The following is a 27,052-nucleotide window of genomic DNA, read 5'->3' on the forward strand; positions in this document are numbered from 1 at the left end:
ACTGCAGTACGTTGTTTATTGCTTTCATTCTATGGATCAGTGGTCTCGTTCGATAGTAAAATTCACATTAAATTGCTGTTTTTAAAAGTCTGGAACGGATTGATCCGTTCTGCATTACTTCCGATGGGAAAGCGTGCCTTGGTTTTGGAACGCTTTGGTTTTGGAACGGACTTTCGGAACGGATTAAGTCTGACAACCAAGGTACCACTGTAGAATAATGATTGCAGGGTTTCTCCAGGTGTGCGCCATTTATCCGGGTGATGAGGGTGGAAGGGCGTTCCGTGGATGACCGTGTATCAAACGTCGTTCGCCAATAAATCTCACCTGACCATAGTCTGGTTCTGTAGGTCCCAGACCACGATGTTGCCATCGCTGCAGCAGGAAAAGCAGACCTTGGCATCGGGACTGATGGCGAGGGCATAGCAGGCCGGGGCAGAGGACGTCAGCTCCGCCTTGATCCGAGGAGTCGGCGCCGCCAGGTCCCAGATGGACAGGGTGCTGGCCTCCCCGCCCACAATCAGACTCCGCCCATCTGGGAGGAGCTTGCACGACCGGATGTAGTTGTCCCGGTTCTGGGCGGGAAGACAAGAGACAAGAGAATGACACGGAAGCAGGAGACCACCTCCCAACCGTGAGGGTCTTTCACTGGAGGATGGACGGCGGCTAACAGATTGAGGTTGAATCCTGATAAGACAGAGGTACTGTTTTGGGGGGACAGGGGGCAGGCAGGTGTGGGGGACTCCCTGGTCCTGAATGGGGTAACTGTGCCCTTGAAGGACCAGGTGCGCAGCCTGGGAGTCATTTTGGACTCACAGCTGTCCATGGAGGCGCAGGTCAATTCTGTGTCCAGGGCGGCTGTCTACCAGCTCCATCTGGTACGCAGGATGAGACCCTACCTGCCTGCAGACTGTCTGGCCAGAGTGTTGCATGCTCTGGTTATCTCCTGCTTGGACTACTGCAATGCGCTCTACGTGGGGCTACCTTTGAAGGTGACCCAGAAACTGCAACTAATCCAGAATGCGGCAGCTAGACTGGGGACTGGGAGCGGCTGCCGAGATCACATAACACCAATCCTGAAAGACCTACATTGGCTCCCAGGACATTTCCAAGCACAATTCAAAGTGTTGGTGCTGACCTTGAAAGCCCTAAATGGCCCAGTAAACCTGAAGGAGCATCTCCACCCCCATCGTCCAGCCTGGACACTGAGATCCAGCTCCAAAGGCCTTCTCCGGTTCCCTCCCTGCAAGAAGTGAGGTTACAGGGAACCAGGTAGAGGGCCTTCTCGGTGGTGGCCTCCGCCCTGTGGAACGTGCTCCCGTCAGGTGTCAAGGAAATAAACAACTATCTGACTTGTAGAAGACATCTGAGGGCAGCTCTGTTTAGGGAAGTTTTAATGCTTGGTGTTTTATTGTATTTTTAATATTCTGTTGGAAGCCGCCCAGTGTGGCTGGGGAAGAAGTTATTGTTGTTGTTAAAACATCTCCACAAGCTTCGCTCATCCAAGCCTCACCTTCGCAATCTCCTGCTGAAAACATTTTTTGAACCCAGATATGGTGAGATATTTTAATTTTTAGTTTGGCATAGATCTTAAGGATTCTTTAAATGTTTTAAACTGTTTTTTATTTAAATAGGCTTTCTCGTAAACCGTTTTTGTGGGTCTCTCCCCCCCCCCCCCGCAATCATGTTGTATATCAATTTTAGTAAATATAGGAATGAATTTGCCACTGAGTAAATCCCATGCTATTTTTCCTTTTGGCATCCGCAGATTGTCAGCCTGCCCTGGGCATTGATAACAGTCATGGAGACATGGACAACAGCTCAGAGAGCTATCATTTTTGCAAGCAAAAGGGGTGTATTCCAGATCATACGGAACTCTACTTCCTGCCAGCTCCAGCCGGCATGCCTAATGGTTAGAGACAATGGAGCCTAGCAGTGGAGGACCACAGATACTCCAGATATTTCAGCCTTTAAGCAGCTTAAGGTTAATTCCAGGTTAGAGTATAAAATTGCAAATGGAGTAATCCTGCTCAGGGCTCCAGCCCGCCAGCCACATCCTTTGTCCGAGACTCCATTCCGTGTCCTCTTTCCCTGACCACACCCCAAACAGAAAGTCATAATTCTAGGCCCATCCCTCATTAGCTGAATAATTAGGGTCGTCCCCCCCCCCCCCCGCACATGGAAAGTGCCATTTTTGAATGAGAAATGATTGGCATTCACCCCCGAAGATCAGTGCTAGAAGGAATGATGGTGATATATTTCTTTTAAAAGACAGGAAGCAATAAAAACAGCAGCTGCAGTACAAAACCATCTTGCAAGGACCACGAATGCACCCAAGTCCTGGGAGACGCTAGGCATGCGCCAGGGAAACTGAGTCACGCAAACCAACGTGCACACACACATGCCCGTCATCGTACGTACCAGGCAGTCCAGCTGCGCCACGGGGGTCTTGGCGCCCGGCTGGGCCACGTCCCACACCTTCACGCAGCCTTTGCCCCCCGTGTAGACGTGCTGCGTGGAATTGCTGATGGTGACGGCGCAGACCACCTCCCCGTGCGTCAGGGTGTGGAGCTGGCGGGCGTGGCGAGGAATGCCCGAGCCGATGAGGGCGTCGGGCGGGAAGGGCACCGGCTGCATCTGCCCGTCGGAGCTGACGTGGAAGGAGTACGCTCTGCGGGGGAAGCGGGAAGAAGGCTTTGGGTGCGAACGGAATGGCCAAAAGACCCCAGACCGCCATTCCCTGTGGGGTGAGGCCTCCCTACAGGGGCACAGGAAGGTGCCGTGAAATGCCATTCCCCTAAAATCTTTTCCGCCATTGAACTAAATAACAGCACGACTTAAGGGAAAGTTCTGCACCAAGCAAGGGAGACCTTGCAAAACGCTGTTGCGGTGTAGTCCTCTCCTGCCCTGCCGGCCAAGCCCTTTTCCCGTAAACTCCATTCCAGGCCTCTCTGCCACCCCCCCAGAAAACCCAAACACAGAACTGTCCCCACAAGGGGAAGCTGCAAATAACAATTTTTGGGTCTGGAGTGCTGTGTGCCCTTCTCAAAACTCTCCATGCTATTGTTTGAGAGATTATTTGGGAACCCCAAGCGCCATCACTCGGCGGTGATGGCAGCCGCAATCTGAAAATCATCAGGCGAGAAGACAAGAGGGTTCGAGTTTGCCCATCGGCCAGGAAAGTCACAGGGCGACCTTAAGCCCTCTCCCTCTCTCCCTAACCTATTTCCCAGGGCTGTTGTGAACCACCATTTATTTATTTATTTAAGGCTAAACAGGTTGCATTTCGAAGCCAGCAGCGCCCAATGATCTTCTGAAGAAAGCAGGAGGGCGAAAATGCAGATGGAAATTCTCAATCTATTATTGTCGCATTGTAGCCTTATTAGACCGTACCGACTGGTGGGGTCTGCGTTGCTCCCGGGAGGGAGGGAGGAAGTCAATTGACACCGAGGTTGATTCAGAGAAAGAGTTTATTCTGCTCTCTGGATAGCAGAAGGCACTTGCGTGGTCAGTCCACAGCAAGTCCAAAGAAATGAGAGATTTCATGCAGTATATATATCCTCCAGGCACCCTCTCCCCCCATCCCCAGGAATCCAACCGCGTCAGCTTATACACGAAGGTTGACATCACATAAGTTCCTGTTCCGACTATAAAAGGTTGTTCCTGTTCCTATACTCTTATCTTGGGGCAAGAGGTCAGCAACTCCTGGCGCCGTTCCCGGGTCTCTTGTCAGACTTGACAAGGTCTGTGCGTCTTTGTGGTCTTTGCGGTCAGGATGTAAGATAAGACCCAGACGTGCCATCCCTGCTCCACTGGAACAGCCAAGGCCATTCATTGCCGTCATGGACTGATAAGGGAGAGAGCTTTGAGCACTTGTTTATACAGCTGGGTTTTGGCTCAAGAGCTCAAGTTAGAGCATTTTAGAAATGCTCCCTTGGAGGAGGAAAAATGGGGATTTGGGGTCAGTTTCAAACTGACTGCACAGAAACCCATTCCTTCAGCATCTGTTAGCTTCAGAGGCTCAGACACGGGAATGCAAAAGGGGGAGATTTTTAGACACGGTTTATTGCCGTCGTTCCTTCGTTTTCAAGGCTCAGATCGCTCAATTCCAGCCCTGATGAAGCGCCCTCTCCCCATAGGGCCACAGGCAGCCAGTTACTTACGGTTTGCCACCCGGAACGGAAGACAGGGAAGCTGAAGCAGTTGAAGCTCGTAAGTGGGGGTGAGATTCAAAGGCTACCTGCGGGCGGAATCAAGAAGAGGCGCTGTCAACAGGGAGAGGCTGTTGCTGAGTGGTAAGAGCACCAGTCTGGCACACAAACTCGGGCTCAGCCCTTGGCATCTGCGGCTAAAGAACAGCAGAAAGCAGCGTCTGCCCTATGGAACTCCCTGCCACTTGAGAGGTTTTCCTCACTGCACTCTTTCTGACGCCGGCTCGAATTCTTGGTCACACAAGTTTAGGGAGCCGGCACAAGCTTCAATCCGCTTCTCGCCTCTCGTTTTAACCCTAAATTATCGCCGTTGATTTTTCTTATCGTTTTTTTGTAAACCGCTTTGAGGCTTTTGTTTAGAAACAAACAAACCATCAGAATATTAAATTTTGTGGAGGGATGATATTCCTGTTTTGATCAGACTTTGTTCGGACCATGAGGACCAGACTCTTGCTTTTTCAAAAAAAAATAAGGGGGGGGGGAATTGTCCTGTGTGCATTTTAGTGTAAACCTACCAGAATAATCAGTGGATCAAAATGCCCTTTTCGAATTTGCTCTTTTGCTGAAGTTCACAATGCGGGTCTCCAGCTCAAAAATGGAGAGCATAACAACTCCATGTTCTCAGATAATAAGCATGTACATTGAAGGGAGCACCACAGAAATTTTTCCATTGCTGGATTTTTTACACGAATGGTCACACATGCTCACCTGAGCATTCATCTAGACCATGGGTAGGCAAACTAAGGCCCGGGGGCCGGATCCGGCCCAATTGCCTTCTAAATCCGGCCCGCGGACGGTCCGGGAATCAGCGTGTTTTTACATGAGTAGAACGTGCCCTTTGATTTAAAATGCACCTCTGGGTTATTTGTGGGGCATAGGAATCCGTTCATTCCTTTTTTCAAAATATAGTCCGGCCCCCCACAAGGTCTGAGGGACAGTGGACCGGCCCCCAGCTGAAAAAGGCCACTGACCCCTGACTAGCCCATGGGTAGGCAAACTAATGGCTGGGGGCCGGATCCAGCCCAATCACCTTCTAAATCCAGCCTGCAGACGGTCAGCATGTTTTTACATGAGTAGAATGTGTGCTTTTATTTAAAATGCATCTCTGGGTTATTTGTGGGGCACAGGAATTTGTTCATTATTCCCCCCCCCCCCAAAAAAAATATAGTCTGGCCCCCCACAACATCTGACGGATAGTGGACCGGCCCCCTGCTGAAAAAGTTTGCTGACCCCTGATCTAGACCAGTGGTAAACTTGTGTGACCAGTGGTACCTCCCTCGTTTTCCTAAAATAAAGGTGAAGGTTAAGTCCAATCCAAGGCGACTATGGGGTTGCGGCGCTCATCTCGCTTTCAGGCTGAGGGAGCCGGCATTTGTCCGCAGACGGCTTTCTGGGTCATGTGCCCAGCAGGACTAAACCACTTCTGGCACAACGGGACACCGTGACGGAAGCCAGAGCGCACGGAAACGCCGTTTACCTTCCCGCCAGAGCAGTACCTATTTCTCTACTTGCGCTTTGACGTGCTTTCGAACTGCTAGGTTGGCAGGAGCAGGGATGGAGCAATGGGAGCTCACCCCGTCGCGGGGATTCGAACCGCCGACCTTCCAATCGGCAAGCCCAAGAGGCTCAATGGCACAATGGCGCCCACCTGAGAGGCGCCGGAACTGAGTTCTGGCTGAAAAGAGCCCTGATCTAGTCCAACCCAATGCTGGATTTAGATTTGATGAGGCCCTAAGCTATTGAAGGTAATGGGGCCCATTCTATGTCCAGCTGTCAACAACAATTTGTCACTGTTTTTTTTGTGTTGAACAAATGCTGTATGGTCATTTATGGACCTAACAGGTATCTAAAGCCATTTGCACATAACAAAATATGTATTTCATCAAAGTAATTGTTGAACTGAAATACAATTAAGAAGAAGTATATTAGGGACGTGGGTGGCGGGGATTCGAACCGCCGACCTTCTGATCGGCAAGCTGATCAGTTCAAGAAGGACACTGACAAACTGGAACGTGTCCAGAGGAGGGCAACCAAAATGGTCAAAGGCCTGGAAACGATGCCTTATGAGGAACGGCTAAGGGAGCTGGGCATGTTTAGCCTGGAGAAGAGGAGGTTAAGGGGTGATATGATAGCCATGTTCAAATCTATAAAAGGATGTCACATAGAGGAGGGAGAAAGGTTGTTTTCTGCTGCTCCAGAGAAGTGGACACAGAGCAATGGATCCAAACTACAAGAAAGAAGATTCCACCTAAACATTAGGAAGAACTTCCTGACAGTAAGAGCTGTTCGACAGTGGGATTTGCTGCCAAGGAGTGTGGTGGAGTCTCCTCCTTTGGAGGTCTTTAAGCAGAGGCTTGACAACCATATGTCAGGAGTGCTCTGGTGGTGTTTCCTGCTTGGCAGGGGGTTGGACTCGATGGCCCTTGGGGTCTCTTCCAACTCTATGATTCTAAGCCCTAGGCTCTGTGGTTTAACCCACAGCGCCGCCCGCGTCCCATATATTTACTTGCGGGGGGTAAAAACAGCCTCTCAGCTTACCATGGGGGAACGTCCGTACAGAACCGTCCCACTAATTTGCGGAGAGAGGTGTATGCTGACATACGATCGCGGAGCGGTGAGATCACCGTTGAGCGTGGCTTGGGGCATTAGTCCGAAGGACGAAGCATATGAACTGGCCATGCTGAGGGGGCTCCGGAGGGCTAGGAAGAAAAGAAAGATGGGGGGGGGGGGAGGAGACTCCATAAAGCCAAATAGATTACATTATGCTGCTATTTTATTTATATGCAAAACAGGGAAACTCGCAAAGGAGAAGCAGATCTGTGTGAATACAAATATAAATGCGGCTGCAAAATTAACACAAACTCTTTCCAAGCTACAGTGGTACCTTGGTTCTCAAACATAATCTGTTCCAAAACCAAAGCGTTCCAAAACCAAGGCGCGCTTTCCCATAGAAAGGGATGCACAACGGATTAATCCATTCCAGACTTTTTAAAAACAACACCTAATACATGAATTTTACTCTCTAACGAGACCATTGATCCATAAGATGAAAGCAATAATCAATGTGCTGTACTATAAAATAAATATTGTATTGTAGATGATGGAAGTTAGAATATTTTTTTTTTTTTTATAATAATTTTTATTGCGTCTTTTTCCAGATTACAAATATAACAGTAGCAAAGAATAAAAGAGCACAAAAAAGAAAATAGAGAAAAAAAAGAAATAAAAAGAAACAAGCACAGCAAGACCAGACCATTTCATCAACTTATTTCAGATTTCTATCGGACTTCCCCACATCTCCCCGTAATGCATTCTTGGCAATAAAATTATCAGCAAGTTATAACCTTGTTTCACGTGTTTTTTGTACTTTCAATTGCTATTTAAGTTTAAGTTTAAATCTCTTATATTCCAATTAGTTTAAAAGTCTTACAATATTTCTTTTTACCCATTTAAACTTTGATTCTTTCATAGGTAATTCAGCTTTCATAAATGATCCACTTATATTGCTGGGGCTGACATTTCAAATCATGCGACATCTTAAGATTCATATAGTTTATAATACTTTTGCAAATAGTCCTTAAACTTTTTCCAGTCCTCCTCCATCGCTTCTTCTCCCAGATCTCGGATCCTTGCAGTCATCTCGGCTAGTTCCATGTAGTTCATCAATTGCGTCTGCCACTCCTCCAGTGTGGGCAAATCTTGAGTCTTCCAATGCTTAGCGATAAGAATTCTTGCTGCTGTTGTAGCATACATAAAAAAAGTTCTATCCTTCTTTGACACCTTCTGGCCGACAATGCCCAGAAGGAATGCCTCTGGTTTCTTAGGAAAGGTGTATCTAAACACCTTTTTTAACTCGTTATAGATCATCTCCCAGTAGGCCTTCAATCTTGGGCAGGTCCACCAGAGGTGAAAGAATGTCCCCTCAGCTTCCTTACACTTCCAACATTTGTTATCGGACAAATGGTATATCTTAGCCAGCTTGACCGGGGTCATGTACCACCTGTATACCATTTTCATAATGTTTTCTTTCAAAGCATTACATGCAGTGAACTTCATACCGGTGGTCCATAACCTCTCCCAGTCTTCAGACATGATATTGTAACCAATGTCCTGAGCCCATTTTATCATAGCTGATTTAACTGTCTCATCCTGAGTGTTCCATTTAAGCAGCAAGTTATACATTCTCGATAGTAATTTGGTCTTTGGTTCTAACAACTCTGTCTCAAGTTTCGATTTTTCCACCTGGAATCCTATTTTTTTATCTAACTTAAAAACCTCATTGATTTGGGCATAATGTAACCAACCTTGCACCATACTTTGTAATTTTTCAAGGCTCTGCAGCCTCCATTTACCTCCAACATTTTCTATTATTTCCCAATATTTCGGCCAGTAGGCCTCCATATTGGGTTTTTTCCGAGCTTTGGCCTCTATTGGTGATAGCCACCTCGGAGTTTTACTCTCCAATAAGTCTTTGTATTTTTCCCAGACCATAAATATTGCTTTTCTGACAATATGGTTTTTGAACATTCCAAATGTTTTTGCCTTGTCATACCACAGGTACGCATGCCACCCTAACGAATTGTTAAAGCCTTCCAGATCTAAGACATCGGTGTTTTCTAACAAAAACCAGTCTTTCATCCAACAGAAAGCCGCAGCTTCGTAATATAACCTTAAGTCCGGCAGGGCAAACCCCCCTCTCTCCTTTGCATCAGTTAGTATTTTAAACTTTATTCGGGGCTTTTTGCCCTGCCAGACAAACTTAGAAATATCCTTCTGCCACTTTCCAAAACAATCCACTCTGTCCACAACCTGCAAGGCCTGAAACAAAAACAACATCTTTGGCAATACGTTCATTTTTATAGCTGCAATTCGACCTAACAAGGATAATTTCAATCGTGACCAAATTTCTAAGTCTTTTTTCACTTCTGTCCAACATTTCTCATAATTATCTTTAAATAAATTCAAGTTCTTGGAAGAAAGATTGACCCCCAGGTATTTCACTTTTTTAACAACGTTTAGTTCTGTTTCCTTCTGAAACCCTTCTGTTTCGTCAACTGTCAAGTTTTTCCCTAACACCTTGGTTTTTTGTTTATTCAACTTGAAGCCCGCCACCCGACCAAATTTCTGAATCAATTCCAAAACTCTTTTTGTACTAGATTCTGGCTCCTGTAATGTTAGAACCAAATCATCTGCAAATGCTTTCAGTTTATATTGTTTCGCTCCGACCCGAATTCCTTGTACCTGCTGATCCCTCCTTATCATGTTCAGCAGCACCTCCAGGACCGAAATAAACAACAAAGGGGAAAGGGGGCACCCCTGACGTGTCCCTTTTTCAATATGAAGTTCTTCTGTCACCACATTGTTCACTATCAACTTAGCTTTTTGTTCTGAATAGATTGCCTCTATTCCATTCTCAAACCCCTTTCCCACTCCCATCCCTGGAAGTTAGAATATTATGAATATCGCTTCTCGGCCTTTTGGCTAAGATCAAGTGGAAGTTAGAATATTATGTTTTCTTACTAGCTCTGATTGTTTGGAGGGGGGAGGCTTTTATCCAATTCCGCAGTCGCACAATCAATCAATCAGCTGGACTGGGTTCCACGCAGTCACAAAAAAACAAATTAACCGAAAAAGCCTCAGAAACAAAAACGCAAAATAGCAAAAACAAAAGTGCCAAACTTAATATATTCCAGAAGTCCGTTTGACTTCCGAAATGTTCGAAAACCAAGGCGCAGCTTCTGATTGGTGCTGGCGCCCCAGAAACAACAGCCGACAGCCGCATCGGACGTCCGGCTTCTGAAAAACGTTTGAAAACTGGAACAGTTACTTCTGGGTTTTCAGCGTTTGACAACCAAGGTACCACTGTATTCCAAACCAAACAGCTCTCTGCGTTTCTGCCAGAAAGGGCATCCCTTAAAACATCGACAGTAGCACACCGGTTAGAGTGTCAGACCCATAGCTGTCAACTTTCAGATTTGAAAATAAGGGACCAACAGCCTCGAAAATAAGGGATCAGCAGCCAAAATAAGGGATTTTCCGGGCACAGGTATGTTCGACTTCTGAGCCCCTCCAAGCCAAAGGCAGAAAGCCCAGCCAGCAGCCAAACGAAGCCTCAAGCGGTGGTTCCCACAGCGCAGCAATCTGGCAAAGGGGATGCAGCAAGGAAAACCACCGTCACCTCTCCGCTGGGAAGCGCTGAGCAAAGGCGAGTCCCCAGGCAACGCGACCAATTTGATTGGCACAAGGCATGCAAGCTCCACCCCCCAGCCGTTCTTAGACTCTTTATTGGGTGAGCAACGCAGCCAAGCAACACAGTTGGAGCCTCCCTCCTCCCTGGCCAGCAGGGAGGGAGGGAGAGGAGCTGCTTCCTTTGAAACCCGGGAAATTTAAGGGACATCATCAATAAGGGACAGCAGCGGGACACGGCGCTGGGATAAGGGACTTTCCCGCCAAATAAGGGACGGTTGACAGCTATGGTCAGAGCAGGACCTGGGAGATTTCTCTATACCTTTTTTTTCACTCTATTGGAAATTTTCAATAAAATATACTTTTTTTAAAAAAAGAATTGCACAAACGACTTACTGATGGCATCTGTGGTGGAAGGCTTAGAGGAGACCTGTTGGAGTTGAGGGGCGCAGCTGGGACCGAGGCCGGGGGTCAAGGAATCGTGGGGCGGAGACAGGCTGGCGGATTTGCATGGGGCAGGGTTGTCATCATTCTGTGGGGGGGAAGGAAAAGGGGTGTCCGTTTTAAGGAACAAGGCTCCAACCTCCGAGACACATCATCATCATCATCATCATCATCATCATCATAAAGCTACAAGAAACCAAGTTACAGGGAACCAGGCAGAAGGCCTTCTTGGTGGTGGCGCCCGCCCTGTGGAACGCCCTCCCACCAGATGTCAAAGAGAAAAATAACTACCAAACTTTTAGAAAACATCTGAAGGCAGCCCCGTTTAGGGAAGCTTTTAATGTTTAATAGGTTATTGTATTTTAGTGTTTTGTTGGAAGCCGCCCAGAGTGGCTGGGGAAACCCAGGCAGCTGGGCGGGGTATAAATAATAAATAATTATTATTATTATTATTATTATTATTATTATTATTATTATTATTATACCCCGCCCTTCCCAGTTCAAAAACCTGGCTCCTGGTGGCTAACCACAAATTTAAAACACTTTAAAGCACTTAATTATAAAAGCGGCATAAAATACAGTATAAAAACATGAATAACAATAAAATTCAAAAATCAGTTAGATAATCCCCAGGGCTAGCTGGCTGAATTTGTCCTACTTAGGCCAGCGAAGAGGTCAGGGGAAAATTAGCTGTGGGGTCTCAGAGTGGGTGATCTTCATAAAAATAAAAATAAAATACACGTCACAAACTTGTTCTAAAGTACCGGCTCATATTTTCGTAAGGAGAAATATACAAAACATTGCAAAGTAGAGGAAGATGAGGGATATTAGTTATGAGATTTAAATGGAAGAGTGAAAGTAAGAAATGTATATTAAATGATCAGATTGGAAAGTTTTCATAGGTGATTGATGTAAAAGTATGTTTTATTATTGTTGGAAATGATATGTTAAAAAAACTAATAAAAATTTACATACAGTGGTACCTCGGCTTACATACGCTTCAGGTTACAGACTCCGCTAACCCAGAAAGAGTACCTCGGGTTAAGAACTTTGCCTCAGGATGAGAACAGAAATTGTGCTCCGGCGGGAGGCCCCATTAGCTAAAGTGGTGCTTCAGGTTAAGAACAGTTTCAGGTTAAGAACGGACCTCCGGAACGAATTAAGTACTTAACCCGAGGTACCACAATAAAATAAAATAAAATAAAATATAAAATAAAATAAAATAAAATAAAAAAGTAAAATAAAATAAAATAAAGTGAAGTGAAGTGAAATAAAATAAAATAAAATAAAATAAAATAAAATAAAATAAAATAAAATAAAATAAAATAAAATTTTCAGGGAATCAGGGATGAGTGGGTAGCCAAGATCTTGGGGGTGGTATGTGGAAGAATCGCAACTGGTCTTTCTGTCTGTTTCGCCTTCTGCTTTTTTTTTGGTGGTGGTGGGGAGGTAGGAAAAGCCTTTTCGCCGCACAGCAGGGCTGTCGTTATTCAGGGAGCGGAGACCGTGCTAATCCGATTGAGCTCAGCCACTCACCCAGTGTGCATTTGGGGGGGAGAGTCTGCCCTCCAGCCTGTCTGGGGAGTTAGGGAGGGAGGGGTTGCAGGCTGCCAAATGAAGCCTTGAGGATTTGACAGACGGATCAATGCCGTCTTCCTGCCTTCCAGCCGCTGTCCTCCTCCTGCCCTGATGTTTCAATCCAGAGATCTTGGCAGGTTGCGGGGAGATCAATAGGATTTGCTTTTCTCTCTCTCTCCCTCGGTCGCACTGTGTGTTTTAAACACACACACACACACACCCCGCAAGGAAAGGAGGGAGAGAGGCAGAAATGCAGCCTGCCAGAAAGGAAGGAAGGAAGGAAGGAAGGAAGGAAGGAAGGAAGGAAGGAAGGAAGGAAAATAAGGAAGGAAGGAAGGAAGGAAGGAAGGAAGGAAGGAAGGAAGGAAGGAAGGAAAGGAAGGAAGGAAGGAAGGAAGGAAGGAAGGAAGGAAGGAAGGGGAAGGAAAGGGAAGGAAGGGAGGGAGGGGAGGGGGAGGAAGGAGAGAAAGGAGAGAAAGGAAAAGAGGAAGGAAGGAGGGAGAAGGAAGAAAGAAAGGGAAAGAAAGAAAGAAAGAAAGAAAGAAAGAAAGAAAGAAAGAAAGAAAGAAAATAGGAAGGAAGGAAGGAAGGAAGGAAGGAAGGAAGGAAGGAAGGAAGGAAGGAAAAATAAGGAAGGAAGGGAGGGAGGGAGGGAGGGAGGGAGGAAGGAAGGAGGGAGGGAGGAGAAGGAAGAAAGGAAGGAGAGGGAGGAAGGAAGGAGGGAGGGAGGAGAAGGAAGAAAGGAAGGGAAAGAAAGAAAGAAAGAAAGAAAGAAAGAAAGAAAGAAAGAAAGAAAGAAAGAAAGAAAGAAAGAAAATAAGGAAGGAAGGAAGGAAGGAAAGATAAATAAGAAAGGAAGGAAGGAAGGAAAGAAAATAAGGAAGGAAGGAAGGAAGGAAGGAAGGAAGGAAGGAAGGAAGGAAGGAAGGAAGGAAGGAATAGGAGGGCAAAAAAAAACCCTCCACGAAAAGAATTATCACCACTTCAATGACCTCTGTTTGGGACGCTCTCCTCCCAGTCTAACCCAGATGGTATGCCAAGCTCCCCCCCCTCTGCAATTGTCCCCCCCCACAAGCCCCTCGCTCCCTGCAAGGCGGCGCTAATAGCAATTAATTATACATTAAAATCCTCTGAGGAATCTCAAAGCTCCCCTGTGGGCCACTAATTAACCGAGCCACGTGGCCCCCCCCTGTGCATTTGATGAGGGGGCTTGTTTGGGGGAGGGGGGGTGAAGGCATGCGCACACACCCAGAGGAGAATAAGGGGAGGGGGGGCGACTCGGAAGCAGGAGGAGACGCATCTCAAAATGGAACCCAGGCGTCCGGCTCTGGCGAGGAGGCGAATCTGCTGGGCTGAAAATTGCAAAAAGGGTACGACTTTTGGATGGGTTTTTTTTGTGGGGCGGGGGGCATAAGGAAGAACAGAATAAAAGCTTGCGGGGTCAGAGATGGCGGAAAGAATATTGCACAGTGAGCAAGTTCCTGCAGAAACGAGTTCCTTCTTAAGTAGAACACCCACCATCAGGGGCAGTCTATCTCTGGATAACACCCAGAAATAATTTATTACTTATACCCCGCCCATCTGGGAAACCCAGCCAGAGGGGCAGGGTACAGTGGTAACTCGGATTAAGTACTTAATTCGTTCCGGAGGTCCGTTCTTAACCTGAAACTGTTCTTAACCTGAAGCACCAATTTAGCAAATGGGGCCTCCTGCTGCTGGAGCGCGATTTCTGTTCTCATCCTGAAGCAAAGTTCTTAACCCGAGGTAATATTTCTAGGTTAGCGGAGTCTGTAACCTGAAGCGTATGTAACCCGAGGTACCACTGTATAAGCTAAACAAGCTATAGCTTAAAGCCTCACTCTATTGGGGGTCCCCAAAAAACTTAAACGGGGAAAAACCCACTGGATGTACATTTCCAAAATGTACGAAGCACGGTGTCGGGAAAGTTTTGGAAAAGCTTCAAAAATCACCAAAGTCTTCAAAAACCTCCAAAAAGGCTACCACACCGCGTTCTATGAGTTGCTCCTCGAAGTCAAGTCGCAACTGTATTAACGGTGTTAAGAAAAAGGAAACAAACTTGCAAGACATTTTCGTCTTGCGAAGCAAGCCCACAAGGAAATTCGTCTTGCGAAGCAGCTCAAAAAACGCAAAACCCTTTCGTCTAGCGAGTTTTTCGTCTTGCAAGGCATTCGTCTTGCGGGGCACCACTGTATTCAGAGCAAGTCGCATTGAAATGCTGATAGGTTTTCATCAGAATTTTTTTTGGGGGGGGTAAAGGTAAATGGACCCCTGACCATTAGGTCCAGTCGTGGCCGACTCTGGGTTTGTGGTGCTCATCTCGCTTTATTGGCCGAGGGAGCCGGCGTACAGCTTCCGGGTCATGTGGCCAGCATGACTAAGCCGCTTCTGGCAAACCAGAGCAGCGCAGGGAAACGCTGCTTACCTTCCCGCCGGAGCGGTACCTATTTATCTACTTGCACTTTGACGTGCTTTCGAACTGCTAGGTGGGCAGGATCAGGGACCGAGCAACGGGAGCTCACCCCGTCATTGCGGGGATTCAAACCGCCGACCTTCTGATCGGCAAGTCCTAGGCTCTATGGTTTAACCCACAGCGCCACCCATGTCCCTTTGGGTGCGGGGATAACCTGCAACTCTGCAAACATGGAGAAGATTGGCAGGTGGGAAATGAGAAACAGTCATGACCCCTTTGCACATTCCTAGGTGAAAGAACCCGCTGGATGTCTGAACCCCAGGATCGCGGTTGTCAGCCAGGGTAGACAACAGCCAGCTAGATGGGTTTGGCAGGCGATATGCACCCCGCTTTGCTTACCGGGCTCTGCTCTTTCGCTTTGAGGGGGGTGTCGCTCCTGCTGGACGGCAGAGAAGCAGGGCTGCCCGGGAGATCCCTCCGGACCGGAACGACCTTCGTGGCAGATCCGCAGGGTGGGCTACCATGTTCGGAAGCAGGGTCCTGCGCAAAAGAGAGAGCAAGGATTGCAGGAAGGAATGGGGAAAGTGCTTAAATGAATTACTGCATTTTTCGCTCTGTAAGACGCACTTTTCCCCTCCTAAAAAGTAAGGGGAAATGTGTGTGCGTCTTATGGAGCGAATGCAGGCTGTGCAGCTATCCCAGAAGCCAGAACAGCAAGAGGGATTGCTGCTTTCACTGCGCAGCGATCCCTCTTGCTGTTCTGGCTTCTGAGATTCAGAATATTTTTTTTCTTGTTTTCCTTCTCCAAAAACGAGGTGCGTCTTATTGTCTGGTGCGTCTTATGGAGCGAAAAATACAGTGCTTGAAAAAAAACTGGTCGATTCCAGTCCCCATTATTTCGTTTGTTTGTTTGTTCGTTCTGTAGTTCATTAAATTTGTTGGTCTCTGTGATGATACATTTTACACATCACTTGGGAAGACAGGCAAACAAATGTCAGTGTACTGGAAAAAGCAAAGATCACCAGTGTCAAAGCGATGATTCTTCAACATCAACTTTGTTGTGTGGACGCCTGATTATTGTCTTCCAAAGCAACTACTCTATTCTGAACTTAAAAATGGAAAGCGTAATGCTGGTGGTCAACAAAAGAGGTTTTAAAGAAGTTTTGTAAGGAGAAATGCAGTATACAAAGTGTTACAAAGTAGAAAAAGATAGAGTTATGAGTTTGAAATGTAATGGGGAAGATAAGAAATGCATACTAAGAGATTAGATTGGAAAATTTTCAGAAAGGATTGATGGAAGTCAAAAAAAATGGAATAAGTATGTTTAATTACTGTTGAAAATGATGTGTTAAAAAACTAATAGAAAATTTATATACAGAACAAAAGAGGTTTAAAGACTCTCTCAAGGCAAATATTTAAAAATATAGTATAAACACCGACAACTGGGAAACACTGGCCTGCGAGCGCTTCAGTTGGAGAACAGCCTTTGCCAAAGGTGTCGTGGGCTTTGAAGACACTCGAACTCAGGACGCAAGGGAGAAACGTGCTAAGAGGAAGGCACGCTTGGCAAACCCTCACCGGGATCAACTCCCGCCTGGAAACCTACGTCCCCACTGTGGAAGGACGTGTGGATCCAGAATTGGCCCCCACAGTCGCTTACGGACTCATGGTTAAAACCGTGTTTATGGAAGACAATCTTACTCGGCTATGAGGGATCACCAAAGAAGATCTAGGATATAATATTGAAATGGCTGCATGAAATGTAGATATGAAATTCACAGCATGCTATACACCGAAAGAAAACTTCCTGCCTCAGTAGACAGGGATGAGACCACAAACCTGGACGGCTTGAAAAGAGGTTTGGGCAAATTCATGATCTAAGGATCATGAAGATCATGGCCACTGGTCCCATCACCTCCTGGCAAATAGTAGGGGAAGAAATGGAGGCAGTGAGAGATTTTACTTTCTTGGGCTCCATGATCACTGCAGATGGTGACAGCAGCCACGAAATTAAAAGGCGCCTGCTTCTTGGGAGAAAAGCAATGACAAACCTAGACAGCATCTTAAAAAGCAGAGACATCACCTTGCCGACAAAGGTCCGTATAGTTAAAGCTAAGGTTTTCCCAGTAGTGATGTATGGAAGTGAGAGCTGGACCCTAAAGAAGGCTGATCGCCGAAGAATGGATGCTTTTGAATTCTGGTGCTGGAGGAGACTCTTGAGAGTCCCATGGACTGCAAGAAGATCAAACCTCTCCATTCGGAAGGAAATCAGCCCTGAGTGCTCACTGGAAGGACAGATCCTGAAGCTGAGGCTCCAAGACTTTGGCCACCTCAGGAGAAGAGAAGACTCCCTGGAAAAGACCCTGATGTTGGAAAAGATGGAGGGCACAAGGAGAAGGGGACGGCAGAGGACGAGATGGTGGGACAGTGTTCTCGAAGCTACCAGCATGAGTTTGACCAAACTGCGACAGGCAGTGGAAGACAGGAGTGCCTGGCGTGCTCTGGTCCAGGGGCTCACGAAGAGGCGGACACAACTAAACAACAACAACAACAAAGGAAGGGGGGGCTTCTTTTTTCCCAGGCTCCCCTCGGATCGTGCCGTCAGCGATTTTAAAAAACCTTTGAGAAAATGCCCCACCTTGGTGTTGGGTGGGGGGCAAGCCCCGTGCCTTTCCTCGCTTCAATTCTTTATGATTATGTTTTTTAAAGCAGAGTCCTGCGCGAAGGGGGTGGGAGAGAGGGGAAAATAAACTCCGCGACCCGCATGAATTATGCAGATTTGCTCTGCCGGTGTTCGCCGTCTTGCATAATTGAATTCTGCCTCCGTCTCTGCAAACCAGGATGCCAACGTACCTCGTCCACAACCAAATTGTAGTCGCTCCTCTCCCCGTCGCTTTCCTGCAAGAGAAGGGGAAAAAAGGGGCAGGGTCCTTATGCGTCTCGATACCTCGTCAGGTGCAGCTCTTGAACCCAGCTCCCAAAAAAAGCTGGAGTAAGTTATATTCAAGAGTCGACCCACCGAAAAGAAGAGACCTGAGTTAGTTATGGCCATTAACTGCGACTGGTCTATACGAGGGCAGGAATGAGAGTTTCCAGGGTCCCTTAGGGGGACAAGAATGAGAGTTTCCAGGTTCCCCACTGGAGGCAGGAATGAGAGTTTCCAGGGTCCCCACTGGAGGCAGGAATGAGAGTTTCCAGGGTCCCCATTGGAGGTCCCCATTGGAGGCAGGAATGAGAGTTTCCAGGGTCCCCACGGGGGGAAGGAACGACCGCTAAGCCGGTTTCAGACACGCCTCGAGCCTCGGAGAGTTCTGACAAGTTCGCGTTCCACCTTTTGCAGCAAGGGAAACCACCGTCACCTCTCCGCTGGGAAGTGCTGAGCAAAGGCGAGTCCCCAGGCAACGCGGCCGATTTGATTGGCAAAGGCATGCAAGCTCCACCCCCCAGTCGTTCTTAGACTCCTTATTGGGTGAGCAACGCAGCCAAGCAACACAGCTGGAGCCTCCCTCCTCCCTGGCCGGCAGGGAGGGAGGGAGAGGAGCTGCTTCCTTTGAAACCCGGGAAATTTAAGGGACATCATCAATAAGGGACAGCAGCGGGACACGGCGCTGGGATAAGGGACTGTCCCGCCAAATAAGGGACGCTTGACAGCTATGCTTTAGCCCTCACAACAACCTTGCGAGGCGAGTCAGTTGGCTCAAGGTCACCCAGCAAGTTTCGTGCTTGGTTGGGGAACTGAATTGGGGGTCTTCAGTGCTTCATGCCGACTCTTTCCCAGGGTCGCCGGGGCCGGATCCGGAAGCGACACTTACGTAGAGCCTCACCTCCTCCTTGCCCTCCTGCTTGCGCTTTGATCCCGCGCTGTCCAGCGGCTCCTCGCCTTGCAGGCTCTCGGGGGGAGAGGCCGAATTGCTCTTTGGGGAGGAGCAAGAGAAGGAGAAATGAAAAAATTCATTTGTCTCCGAGAGAGCAGGGTGCGAGAGGGGGAAGGAGGGGGCTGGGTGTACATCAGTGCAGGGATGATACCCAGTTCTACCTCTCTTTTAAATCAGAACCAGTGAAGGCGGTGAAGGTCCTGTGTGAGTGTCTGGAGGCGGTTGGAGGATGGATGGTGGCTAACAGATTGAGGTTGAATCCTGACAAGACAGACGTACTGTTTTTGGGGGACAGGGGGCGGGTGGGTGTGGAGGACTCCCTGGTCCTGAATGGGGTGACTGTGCCCCTGAAGGACCAGGTGCGCAGCCTGGGAGTCATTTAGGACTCACAGCTGTCCATGGAGGTGCAGGTCAATTCTGTGTCCAGGGCAGCTCCACCTGGTACGCAGGATGAGACCCTCCCTGCCTGCAGACTGTCTCGCCAGAGTGGTGCATGCTCTGGTTATCTCCCGCTTGGACTACTGCCATGCGCTCTACGTGGGGCTACCTTTGAAGGTGACCCGGAAACTACAACTAATCCAGAATGCGGCAGCTAGACTGGTGCCTGGGAACGGCCGCTGGGACCAGATAACACCGGTCCTGAGAGATCTGCATTGGCTCCCAGTATGTTTCTGAGCACAATTCAAAGTGTTGGTGCTGACCTTTAAAGCCCTAAACGGCCTCGGTCCAGTACACCTGAAGGAGCATCTCCACCTCCATGGTTCTGCCCGGACGCTGAGGTCCAGCTCCGAGGGCCTTCTGGCGGTTCCCTCATTGCGAGAAGCAAAGCTACAGGGAACCAGGCAGAGGGCCTTCTTGGTAGTGGCACCCGCCCTGTGGAACGCCCTCCCATCAGATGTCAAAGTGATAAACAACTACCTGACATTCAGAAGGCATCTTAAGGCAGCCCTGTTCAGGGAAGTTTTTAATGTGTGATATTTTAGTGTACTTTCTCCCTCGCATTGCACTCCGTGGCGCTGCTCTTGGGCCTGATCTGGAGGCTCCAGCTGGTGCAATAATAATAATAATAATAATAATAATAATAATAATAATAATAATATATTACTTATACCCTGCCCATCTGGCCAGGCCTCCCCAGCCACTCTGAGCGGCTCCCAACAGAATATTAAAAACACGATCAAACATTAAAAACTTCCCTAAACAGGGCTGCCTTCAGATGTCTTCTGCAAGTCAGATAGCTGTTTATTTCCTTGACATCTGATGGGAGGGCGTTCCACAGGGAGGGAGCCACCACCGAGAGGGCCATTTAAGGCTTTATAGGGCAGAACCAGCACTTTGAACTGGGCCCGGAAACTAATCGGTAGCCAGTGCAGGATCGGTGCAATATGCTCAAACTGTCTTGCAACCTGGCCACTGAATTCTGCACCGGCTGAAGTTTCCGAACTGTCTTCAGAGGCAGCCCTATGCAGAACGCAATGCAGTAATCTAACCTGGAGGTTACCAGTAATAGAATATATTTTATGACACTTGAGTCACCCGGATCAGTACAAATGGGAGCAGATAGTCGTATGTATCGCAGAAAGGCTTACCCGACTTGAAGCGTGTTCTGGAACAGGCAAGCCCAGCCAGGAAGGTATTCAGAGGGGGACACAAAAAGAAACAAAGACATTTAGTTAGACACCCCTCCAAGCAAAAATATCACCGTGCGGCGATAACGAGAGCGTTGAGTTGCGGGCCAGGGAGGATCATGGGAAATGGGGGAAAGGGCTATCGTTAATCCAAGACAGCGTCCGGATGCGAGTTTCGTTGTGATTCAACGCCAGCCCCCCAAAGGGGAGAACAGAGGTGTTGCTCCAGAGCCCAGAATCGTAACGTTGGAAGGGACCCCCCGCCGCTAGGGTCATCTAGTCCAACCCCCTGCAATGCACGAACCTCAGCTAAAGCATGCATGTAAATAAAGGAGGTAGCTTCGAGAACACTGTCCCACCATCTTGTCCTCCGTCGTCCCCTTCTCCTTGTGCCCTCCATCTTTCCCAACATCAGGGTCTTTTCCAGGGAGTCTTCTCTTCTCATGAGGTGGCCAAAGTCTTGGAGCCTCAGCTTCAGGATCTGTCCTTCCAGTGAGCACTCAGGGCTGATTTCCTTCCGAATGGAGAGGTTTGGTCTTCTTGCAGTCCATGGGACTCTCAAGAGTCTCCTCCAGCACCAGAATTCAAAAGCATCCATTCTTCAGCCTTCTTTATGGTCCAGCTCTCACTTCCATACATCACTACTGGGAAAACCATAGCTTTTACTATATGGACCTTTGTTGGCAAGGTGATGTCTCTGCTTTTTAAGATGCTGTCTAGGTTTGTCATTGCTTTTTCCCCAAGAAGCAGGCGTCTTTTAATTTCGTGGCTGCTGTCACCATCTGCAGTGTTCATGGAGCCCAAGAAAGTAAAATCTCTCACTGCCTCCATTTCTTCCCCTTCTATTTGCCAGGAGGTGATGGGCCCAGTGGCCATGATCTTCGTTTTTTTGATGTTGAGCTTCAGACCATATTTTGCGCTCTCCTCTTTCACCCTCATTAATAGGTTCTTTAATTCCTCCTCACTTTCTGCCATCAAGGCTGTTTCACCTGCATTTCTGAGGTTGTTGATATAAGACTCCCTGGAAAAGACCCTGATGTTGGGAAAGATGGAGGGCGCAAGGAGAAGGGGACGACAGGGGACAAGGTGGTGGGACAGTGTTCTCGAAGCTACCAGCATGAGTTTGATCAAACTGCGGGAGGCAGTGGAAGACAGGAGGGCCTGGCGTGCTCTGGTCCAGGGGTCACAAAGAGGCGGACACGACTAAACAACAACAACAGTGTGCGCAGAGAGCCTTTTTCCGTCTGCGGCAAAGAGCCACAAGCACAAAAGCCGCTCTCCCCTCTTGCCCGTTTCCAGCAAATGAATTTTGGAAACTTTGATGCCTCCGACTGCGGAGGCAGAAGCAGAACGATCCCAGATGGCAGCCATCAACAGACCCCCCCACCCCACTCCACCCCCCCAAATTTGTCTAATCCCCTTTGGAACACCCGAGAGTCCCACACTTTGCCTTGCATGGGTAAAATAAAGAGAACAGGCTTGGCTAGTACCTTTATAATCCCTGACATGCTAGGTGTCTACTTGCAGGGAGAGGTCGTTCACCCCTTTCTCCTTTTTCAGAAGGGGGGGAGAGGTCTCCCCGACCTGTAACTCTGAAGCGAGGCGGCCCGTTCTCCTTCTGCACATGTAGACACAGCCGCCTTGAGCTTTTTTTGGGGAAAATATTATTATTATTGTAAAAGCATCGATAACATGGTCGCCTGCGGAAGAGACTCCTCGCCGTAGGTGCCCAGGCGGCTTTTGAAATCAACACAGATGTATTAGGCAGCGGTATGGAGGGAGGGAGGGAGAGAGAGAGAGAGAGAGAGAGAGAGAGAGAGAGAGAGAGAGAGAAAAGGCCTTTATTCCCTCCCACCCACCCAGAACAGAGAGGAAATTTGCCAAAATGGGGGGGGGGCGTCCTAAGAGGTGCTGGAAGCAATCCCACAATGCAAGCCTGCCAAGAAGCTTTCCTAAGGTACATTTGGCTTTGATCACAGCCTGCATGCAAAGCAATTTGTAACAAAAGGGGGAGGCGAGAGAGCCCCCCCCCCAAAAAAAACACACACACACATTTCTAAGAGCCAGCTGGGGCGACTCCAGATTCCACACGCTTGCCCCCATTGCTCCACAAGTCTAGACAGGTTCACCTTCAATTCTGCAATTCTCCAAAATTGGTTTCTACCTGAGCTGTAAACACAGAGATTTTATATTCTATCTATGTTTGGGGGGGCGGGGATAGAGAAGCAAGATTACACGCCTCCCCACATAAATCATGCAAATTAGGCATGTATTGAGGGACGTGGGTGGCGCTGTGGGTTAAACCACAGAGCCTAGACTTGCTGATCAGAAGGTTGGCGGTTCAAATCCCCGCAATGACGGGGTGAGCTCCCGTTGCTCGGTCCCAGCTCCTGCCAACCTAGCAGTTCAAAGGCACGTCAAAGTGCAAGTAGATAAATAGGTACCATTCCAGCGGGAAGGTAAATAGCGTTTCCGTGCGCTGCTCTGGTTCGCCAGAAGCGGTTTAGTCCTGCTGGCCACATGACCCAGAAGCTTCCTCGGCCAGTAAAGCGAGATGAGCGCCGCAACCCCAGAGTCGGCCACGACAGGACCTAATGGTCAGGGGTCCCTTTACCTTTAAAGGTATAAGCTTCCAGGTCATGTGGCCAGCATGACTAAGCTGCCTCTGGTGAACCAGAGCAGCGCATGGATCTGGGATTTGCAAGCTGTGGGGAACTTGGCAAGGCTCCCAGACCACAGCCTTAATCTTCTAGGCTGCACCTCTCATTTTAGAACTCAACAGCCCACGCTAGAGTTTAGCCACACCGGACCACGCAGCTGTTCCCCGGGTCAAAAATAGTGCCAGTCTCCCCGCCATGTTGGAGAGACTTAATTAGCAAAGTTATTATTATTATTAGTTGGGTCGTTTCCTCCCGAAGAAACAGCTGCAGCGTGGAAAGAGGGGGATTGGGTGGGGGTGGGTGATCGGAGGGTCTCTCACCCACAACTGGAAAGAAGTACCTATATTCCTAACCCTCTTCCCCATCAGACAAAGCACATTTTGATTGTAAGTGCTTTGGGGCAGAGGCTTCTTCCATCTGAAGACCTGATGCTTTTTAATGTGAGACGCCGGTGAGGAGAAAGGAGGTTTTCTTCCTTGTTAGGAGCGGTCGCAGCACTCAGGGCTTTTTTAGCTTACGAGGAGAAAAGCAAACGAGAAGAGAAACGATAGACGTATTGCAAAGTCAGTCGTAGTACAGAGAGCGAAAAAGAGGAAAGCTCTCCTCACTCTCTGGTAACACAGCTGGAGACAAGTTATGCGCCTGGGTACAATTGTGGTCCCATCACCTCCTGGCAAATAGAAGGGGAAGAAATGGAGGCAGTGAGAGATTTCACTTTCTTGGGCTCCATGATCACTGCAGATGGTGACAGCAGCCACGAAATTAAAAGACGCCTGCTTCTTGGGAGAAAAGCAATGACAAACCTAGACAGCATCTTAAAAAGTAGAGACATCACCTTGCCAACAAAGGTCTGTATAGTTAAAGCCATGGTTTTCCCAGTAGTGATGTATGGAAGTGAGAGCTGGACCATAAAGAAGGCTGATCGCCGAAGAATGGATGCTTTTGAATTGTGGTGCTGGAGGAGACTCTTGAGAGTCCCATGGACTGCAAGGAGATCAAACCAATCCATTCTGAAGGAAATCAGCCCTTACAGAGTGCTCACGGGAAGGACAGATCCTGAAGCTGAGGCTCCAAGACTTTGGCCACCTCAGGAGAAGAGAAGACTCCCTGGAAAAGACCCTGATGTTGGGAAAGATGGAGGGCACAACGAGAAGGGGACGAAAGAGGACGAGATGGTGGGACAGTGTTCTCGAAGCTACCAGCATGAGTTTGACCAAACTGCGGGAGGCAGTGGAAGACAGGAGTGCCTGGCGTGCTCTGGTCCAGGGGGTCACGAAGAGGCGGACACGACTAAACAACTAAACAACAACACAATTGTGGGAGGGGAGAGTGCTCTTGGGTTCGAATTCTGCTGGGACCGGCGGCCGATAGCTCCCACTGCCCGGCTGCGTTCATGTTACAGAGAAGAAGAAGAAGAAGAAGAGTTTGGATTTGATATCCCGCCTTTCACTCCCTTTAAGGAGTCTCAAAGCGGCTAACATTCTCCTTTCCCTTCCTCCCCCACAACACACACTCTGTGAGGTGAGTGGGGCTGAGAGACTTCAAAGAAGTGTGACTGGCCCAAGGTCACCCAGCAGCTGCATGTGGAGGAGCGGAGACGCGAACCCGGTTCCCCAGATTACATGACTACTGCTCTTAACCACTACACCACACTGGCTCTCCGAAAAGCTTCCAAAAACACAGTTCTTTTTATTACCGTGCTCCTTCAAGGTGCCCCTGTGAGAACGGGACTCGATTTGTCCCCCATTAGACCGATGCAAAAGGCTCCTCTTATTAAATCTGCAGCCTTCTGTGTGCACAGCCCCTGAGCTGCACAACCCACGCCCCCTGGGCTTCAGTGGGGAATTTGAATCCAAGACCTTCGCTCAACCTGTGGCTGCCAAGCTTGCTTCGAACGCACGCACCCTCTCCACTTACCTTGGTGGTTCTCCGAGTCGCGAGACGACCTCTCCTCCTTTGCCGCCAACGCCGTCTGAGCCGCCAGCACCCCGGACAGCGCCAGGAGCCCAGAGGAAGTGCTGACTGCCACTAAGTTGGAGGTCTGTGGGCCCGAAGGGTGTGGGGTCAGTGGGATGGGAGGAGCGTGGTGGGAGAGGTTCTGGAGCTGCTGCTGCTGGAGACAAAAGGAGAGACTCCTGAAGAGGGGGAAGGGTTTGGGAAACCGGCCGGGTGCCTACCGTATTTATTGCTCTATAAGACTCACTTTTTCCCTCCTAAAAAGTAAGGGGGAATGTGTGTGCGTCTTATGGAGCGAATGCAGGCTGCGCAACTATCCCAGAAGCCAGAACAGCAAGAGGGATCGCTGCTTTCGCTGCGCAGCGATCCCTCTTGCTGTTCTGGCTTCTGAGATTCAGAATATTTTTTTTCTTGTTTTCCTCCTCCAAAACTAGGTGCGTCTTATGGTCTGGGGCATCTTATACAGCGGAAAATATGGTACTCTGGCTTCGGCTGCGCTGTCTCTGAAGGAACAGGATTGCAGCTTGGGGTCGCTCCTGGAATCAGCTGTCACTGGAGGCGGCAGCGACGAGAAGGGCCTTTTGTGGAGGACTCCCTGGTCCTGAATGGGGTAACCGTGCCCCTGAAGGACCAGGTGCGCAGCCTGGGAGTCATTCTGGACTTACAGCTGTCCATGGAGGCGCAGGTCAGTTCTGTGTCCAGGGCGGCTGTCTACCAGCTCCATCTGGTACGCAGGATGAGACCCTCCCTGCCCACAGACTGTCTGGCCAGAGTGGTGCAGGCTGTGGTTATCTCCCGCTTGGACTACTGCCATGCGCTCTACGTGGGGCTGCCTTTGAAGGTGACCCGGAAACTGAAATTAATCCAGAATGCGGCAGCCAGACTGGTGACTGGGAGCAGCCACCGGGACCACATAACACCGGTTCTGAGAGATCTGCATTGGCTCCCAGTACGTTTCCGAGCACGATTCAAAGTGTTGGTGCTGACCTTTAAAGCCCTAAACAGCCCAGTATACCTGAAGGAGCATCTCCACCCCCAACGTCCAGCCCGGACACTGAGGTCCAGCTCCAAGGGCCTTCTGGCAGTTCCCTCCCTGCAAGAAGTGAGGCTGCAAGGAACCAGACAGAGGGCCTTCTCTGTGGTGGCGCCCGCCCTGTGGAACGCCCTCCCATCAGATGTCAAAGAGATAAACAGCACTCTGACTTTTAGCAGACATCTGAAGGCAGCCCTGTTTAGGGAAGTTTTTAATGCTTGATGTTTTATTGTGTTTTTAATATTCTGTTGGGAGCCGCCCAGAGTGGCTGGGGAAACCCAGCCAGATGGGCAGGGTATAAATGATAAATTATTATTATTATTATTTCCACTCCTGTCGTTTCAAGCAACTGGATAGAGCCGTAATGTTTGCTCTTTCGTTGTGTTTTTAGTGTTCTGTTAGGAGCTGCCCAGAGTGGCTGGGGACAGGAGGGATATAAATAATAAATTATTATAATCTGAAGAAATTCCAACCAAAGAAGAATGGCAGACGAAATTAATGGACTATGCAGAATTGGACAAAATGACAGAAAGGATTCAAAACCTGCAGGACCAGAGATTCACAGAAGAAGTATATGAATTATTTGAAGAGCAACTGTAATCAACAAATTACGCTAGTAGGACTACAATAAGTTTTGTAAGGAGAAATATAAGTGTTACAATGTAGAAAAAGATAGAGATATTGGTCATGAGTCTGAAATGTAATTCGGAAGATAAGAAATGCATACTGAGAGATTAGATTGGAAGATTTTCAGACAGGATTGATGGAAGTCCAAAATTTGAATAAGATGTAAAAGTATGTTTAATTACTGTTGAAAATGATATGTTAAAAAAACTAATAAAAATTATGTATAATAATAATAATAATAATCTGTTTTTAGTCTGGTTTCCAAACGTTTGAAATTCCTGCTGTCAATATTTCTCCTACCATCAAGTGGTATATATGAATTTTATGAAATAAATACAGTGGTGCCCCGCAAGACGAATGCCTCGCAAGATGTAAAACTCGCTAGACGAAAGAGTTTTCCGTTCTGGAGGTGCTTCGCAAAACGAA

At 48.3% G+C, this 27,052-nt stretch overlaps 1 protein-coding gene across 5 annotated transcripts in view; it reads right to left on the reverse strand.

Moving 5' to 3' along the window:
• TLE2 (TLE family member 2, transcriptional corepressor) overlaps positions 1-27,052 on the reverse strand; it is a 47,562-nt gene that overhangs the window by 7,241 nt on the left and 13,269 nt on the right. For 3 of the 5 annotated variants that reach the window (XM_083483775.1, XM_083483772.1, XM_083483776.1), the window contains 9 exons: positions 24,911-25,123; positions 18,660-18,761; positions 17,701-17,745; positions 15,247-15,387; positions 10,791-10,926; positions 6,747-6,907; positions 4,161-4,237; positions 2,419-2,668; positions 325-572 (listed from right to left, as the gene is read on the reverse strand). In XM_083483775.1, the coding sequence (XP_083339901.1) occupies positions 325-572; positions 2,419-2,668; positions 4,161-4,237; positions 6,747-6,907; positions 10,791-10,926; positions 15,247-15,387; positions 17,701-17,745; positions 18,660-18,761; positions 24,911-25,123 (1,373 nt within the window). The remainder of the gene's footprint in view (positions 1-324; positions 573-2,418; positions 2,669-4,160; positions 4,238-6,746; positions 6,908-10,790; positions 10,927-15,246; positions 15,388-17,700; positions 17,746-18,659; positions 18,762-24,910; positions 25,124-27,052) is intronic. The other 2 variants (XM_083483773.1, XM_083483774.1) reach the window with 2 other exon arrangements.

The sequence above is a fragment of the Podarcis liolepis genome, assembly GCF_965112155.1.
Source record: "Podarcis liolepis genome assembly, chromosome: 18".
In the NCBI taxonomy this organism is placed as follows: Eukaryota; Metazoa; Chordata; class Lepidosauria; order Squamata; family Lacertidae; genus Podarcis; species Podarcis liolepis.